Below are 4,682 nucleotides of genomic sequence, written 5' to 3' on the forward strand. Positions count from 1 at the left end.
GAGGGGTGGAGGTAGGCTTTTAATATTCAACATAAATAGTGCACATTAAACATTATGTAGGATCTTAACAGCCTACCTCTACCTTTCGCCACTGGCACACGGTATACACAGAATACGTGGGGATCATTGGCGGATTTAAAGGCTTGGAGCCCCGAGGCATTGACTTTTTTTGAGGCCCCAAACGATAGAAATACATAATGTGACTGAAAATAATTATTATTGAAGATGGCAATGATGACATAATATAATAATATTAGTGGTTCATTTTATTAATTACAAGTGTGTATATGCTTGGGCAGGCCCGGTATTTGGGCGATTGGACCGATTGGGCTCAATCGGGCTTTAGAGGGCCTTGCGTTATAATTATGTGATTTCGGTTACCAAAATAAAAATACACAAAAAATAATGAATCTATAACGTAAAAAACATTTAAAACGTCAATATGCCTTATGCAGTAGAACTATTGAATTCTCGAAAGTTCGTAAACAAATATTTTATAATAAAGCTGACCACTATATTGGAAAGCACATTTAAAATAAGCTCATTGGCATCATGGGAGATGCATGCCAAAGCAATATTATTAGGCGAATAAAAGTGTGATGTGTTGCATTTACTTGTAAATTAAAAAGCTCGGCAATTCAATTTTTGAATATTTAATATGAATAATTTTGTCTGTAAAAAACAAGAAATGTATCATCTTCATTAGGTGAGTACTTGTGTTATATTATCAAAAAACGAGGTGTTTTTTAAAAATAATAATATGTAAAAAATGCAATTTAAAAAAGTGATTAATTCTTCAACAGTGCTTGGAGTGAAATATAATACATATATTGTGTGTTCTCTGCTTAGGAACCTCGCACACATGTCCAATCGGACATCAAATCCCCACTTAAAATTATATCAATGACACTTTAAAACAGCGCTGCATCCATGCCACAATATAATGTAGTAAAACCTCATGTATGATTGGGAATATTTAAAAAAAATAGTGATTGGAAAATAGGTATATATAATGCGACGATCATAAAGAAAATTCTGCCCGTTTTCCAAACCATATCGAGTTGTGAAAAGTGTGTCATAATCAATACATTGATCTAATGACAGGAAAATTTATTTCATTTGTTTCAAAATGTTCTATATTTAAAATTTGTATTTATATTGAATTCCTAATACCTCCTCATGTTTCATGCTACCTTGTTACTTTAAAATATTTAGTGATAAATTGTTGTCTCACATTTCCTTCGAGTGATTTTACGATACTGTTTCTAAAGAAGTTTTACTTAAAAAATAACAGAAGATTACTACTTATATAAAATTGTCAAAAAAATATGTTTGTTGAATTAATATGTCCGATACGCATTCCGCAGTTTTTTTGACATATTTTTCAGCGCGGATTGGATAATCTGAAGAGACTGATAGTTTTGAGTAGTCTCCAGGGAAGACAAAGCAGAGGAAGTACAGTACGCTGGAGCTACCAAGTAAAGGAGCTGACTGGGGGTAGCATTCACGCTGCTTTGAGAGAAGATCGGGGATCGAGAGGGGTGGAAAGTCTTAGTCGCTCAAAAGATGATTCAAAAAATCCAAGATGATCGTGATCGTCTGTCATGAGGGAGCGACCAAGAAGAAGAGAATTAATATTAAACTTCCAATGGAATATATTATTTCTTGGTTGTAAAGAAAAGACCTAACCAATGAAAATAGTGTAAAAAACGTATGTTATCGCAACCCACTCAAGTGTTTTCAAATTGATCTATGTAACAAATATAATCGATACACCAGTGTTTCAATTTAACATTTTATAGGCAATAAATTAATGAAAATTAATTACATAAATATTATAAATACTTTTCTTAACATATATGATAATTTATATTATAATAGGAAGAATTTTTAATAAAAAATAATCTACGGGCAAATTAGCTAACTTTGAGAGCCTGTCTAACTTTGGTCCACATAAATTAAATAACATTTTTTTAAATAGTAATAATAATTATTGGTAAAATCACTTAGAAAAAATTGTGACAAATATATTATAAGTAAACAAAATCTTGATTAAATGTTTAAAATATAAAAAAACGAGTGATATTATTATGTGTTTTATTTATATGGAGCAAAGTTTGACTGACTGGTCACGTTACCCAATTTGACTGTAGATGTTTTGTATGCTGAAGAAAAAAACTGTATTTTCTCAGACGCTCGTGTGTTATATAAAATGTAAACCTGAGAGGAATTGTGTCGTAAGCCACATTTTAACAAATATTTGTTTTTATTTAAAACACAATCAAGTAACGATTTACAGGCAATCTTCATTTTTAAATGCTGTCAACATAAAACAGAAATGAATCAGCAGTCGTGTTAAGTTGAACATAGCGTTACTGTTAATTACATAATAGATTACACAATGAAGAAGAAGAATATGAAGAAGGAAAACAATAAAAAGGTTGTAAATACGACACCTAACCTCTCACCAAGCTTATTCCAGTAGGTGTGTTAATTATTAAAACTAAAATTAGCATCTATGAACATATTACAATATTACCAAAAAGTGTTTTAGAATACACTTTATAAATAGTTGCTAATTTTTGTTTTAACAAAAAACACGCCTACTAGAATAAACTTGAGGCCTATTCTTTCACTCGGTTTAATTAGGTAATATCGTTGCAAACACACTGGTAAAATGTGGAGCTCAAAAGCAAACCCGTCAGAATGCAGCACATTTTTCGAAATTAAAGAAACTGCATTGTGACTGTTTTGCTATTGAGCCCCACAATACACATCATGAAATTATTACCAGTGCGCGTGCATGCGATATTATAATGTGTGTTAATTTAAAGCGATTGATAGAATAAGCCTGGTCCACAAACAACGTAAAACGCACCTAACAAGCGCAGTATTATCCAAAAAAATACAGTGATTCTACCGCGCGATGATGGTTGGTCACCATCGCTGTCAAAATAATTCGCTAATTAGCTATCTCTGTTTCCCAGTTTTGACGGCCCCGGCGGCCGCTGCGTTTTTTTGTGCAATATGCGTTTGATAGTGTTTTGCCAGGTGAGCCTTTTGCCTGAAACTCTTCCCACACAGCGAACAAGCGAAGGGTTTTTCGCCCGTATGCGTTCGGATGTGAACATTTACAGAGTACTTATCTTTGAAGCCCTTCGAGCAAATTGAGCAGTAGTGCAGAGACCTCTCTTTCCTGATACCGTTCGACGTAGAGGTCGCCGCCTGGAGACCATGGTTAGACGACACCATAGTCTGGTTTTTACTCTGCGATCGTTTGTACTTCTTCGTTACAGTTTTTGTACTGGACACAGCCGGTGACGTTACAAGCTGCAGGTGTTGATTCTCCTGTCCTGGTATCATAGTCACCATGTTCGATCCGCTCAACTGTTGAATACTATACACGGGCCTTCCGTTGATTTCGTCTCCGCAATATTGTTGAACAGATTCTGCGACTTCATTGGCAATTCTGTTGAGTTTATCGTAATCGGTCTGGTAACCCATCAAAATATTGGCCACCGACTGACCGGTAGACGTGTCTTCTGATTCTGGCAGAATAGATACAGGATCTGAATCGAATAATACAATGTTTAGTCCGTTTTCTGTGTCTAAAGTCATGACAAGTCTATCTGGAGTCGGAGTAGGTGGTAATGGAGGAGCAGGTGGCGATGACCTGGCACCATATCTTACTCCTCTCCCTTGCAATGCACTCCGTAGTAAAGATTCTTCCCCTCCGTTTTGATCTGCAAGTTTCCAATCATTATTATTATCAAGAGCTTCTTTGTGATCCGCAAATCCGCTATCTTCAAAACCAAATGGTTCATCTTTTATCAATTGGTCATGCGGGAAATTATCTCCGAACCCATTCATCTGTCCAGGAATAATATTGAGAATTGAATCTAGGTCTAATGAGGGGTGATTTAGGTCTGAAGGATCAGTGGCGGTTCCTGGGCTGGGAAGTTGAGATTGTTTCTCCCTCCCCCATGGAGTCGCAGCATTTTCTCCTTCTAGAACTGTCAACGTATAAATCTGTCCATCCGTGTTATCTCCGTCAGATTTAGCAGTAGTTTCTCCGGGTGAATCTTCTAGTGCTCTCTCTTGGTCTTGGCTCCAGTAGAATTTGTTTAAATCTTCTATTATAGCAGATTCTAGTCGATCTCTTTCTCTGTCAACGTTCCAGATCGAGTCAAAGCTTTGGAGCGGGGGCGCCGTTATATTGGCTGTGGTGGAAGGTGCCGCGGCTGGACGGGGTTCCCCGGAGAGTAAGGGATTACCCGCGCCAGCCGCATCCAGAAAGACGTTGACGGACCTCATCTGCTGCTTGAACTGGGCGTCAGTTAGCTCTGGCGAGGTCACCAGATCGAAGAAGTCCGTCTTCGATACGTCCGACTGCCTGAATGATTCCGTCATGTCCATGATAACGGATTTTTTGAAATGCATCTGAAGATATATCTTCACAGCCTGAAGTTACACAGCTTCTCCAACAGAACGCGACAGGTGTTTCAAAGAACACAGTTTATTAACACTTCAATTTAAACTGATACAAGTCAAAATAAGTCAGTTTTAACAACCGGTATTAGAAAGTGAATTTGACAGGCGATGATAATTCAAAAAATGCACTTTAAGTATTTTTTGCACCACTTTATCACTAACATCCCGTTTATGGTGTTAATTAATACTTA

At 36.5% G+C, this 4,682-nt stretch overlaps 1 protein-coding gene across 1 annotated transcript; it reads right to left on the reverse strand.

Annotated features, from left to right (window-relative positions):
- Positions 1-2,970: 2,970 nt before the first annotated feature.
- LOC147069021 (uncharacterized) lies at positions 2,971-4,416 on the reverse strand. Its single transcript, XM_085951533.1, has one exon. It carries the CDS (start codon positions 4,414-4,416, stop codon positions 2,971-2,973), a length of 1,446 nt encoding a protein of 481 aa, XP_085807659.1.
- Positions 4,417-4,682: the final 266 nt, after the last annotated feature.

Source organism: Rhyacophila brunnea, unplaced genomic scaffold, assembly GCF_057557595.1.
Source record: "Rhyacophila brunnea isolate RB1 unplaced genomic scaffold, BYU_Rbru_1.0 scaffold_24, whole genome shotgun sequence".
Lineage (NCBI taxonomy): Eukaryota > Metazoa > Arthropoda > Insecta > Trichoptera > Rhyacophilidae > Rhyacophila > Rhyacophila brunnea.

What these genes read in the sequence shown, in the direction of transcription:
- LOC147069021 (XM_085951533.1), bottom strand. Translation starts at nt 4,416, where the DNA reads ATGGACATGACGGAATCATTCAGGCAGTCGGACGTATCGAAGACGGAC.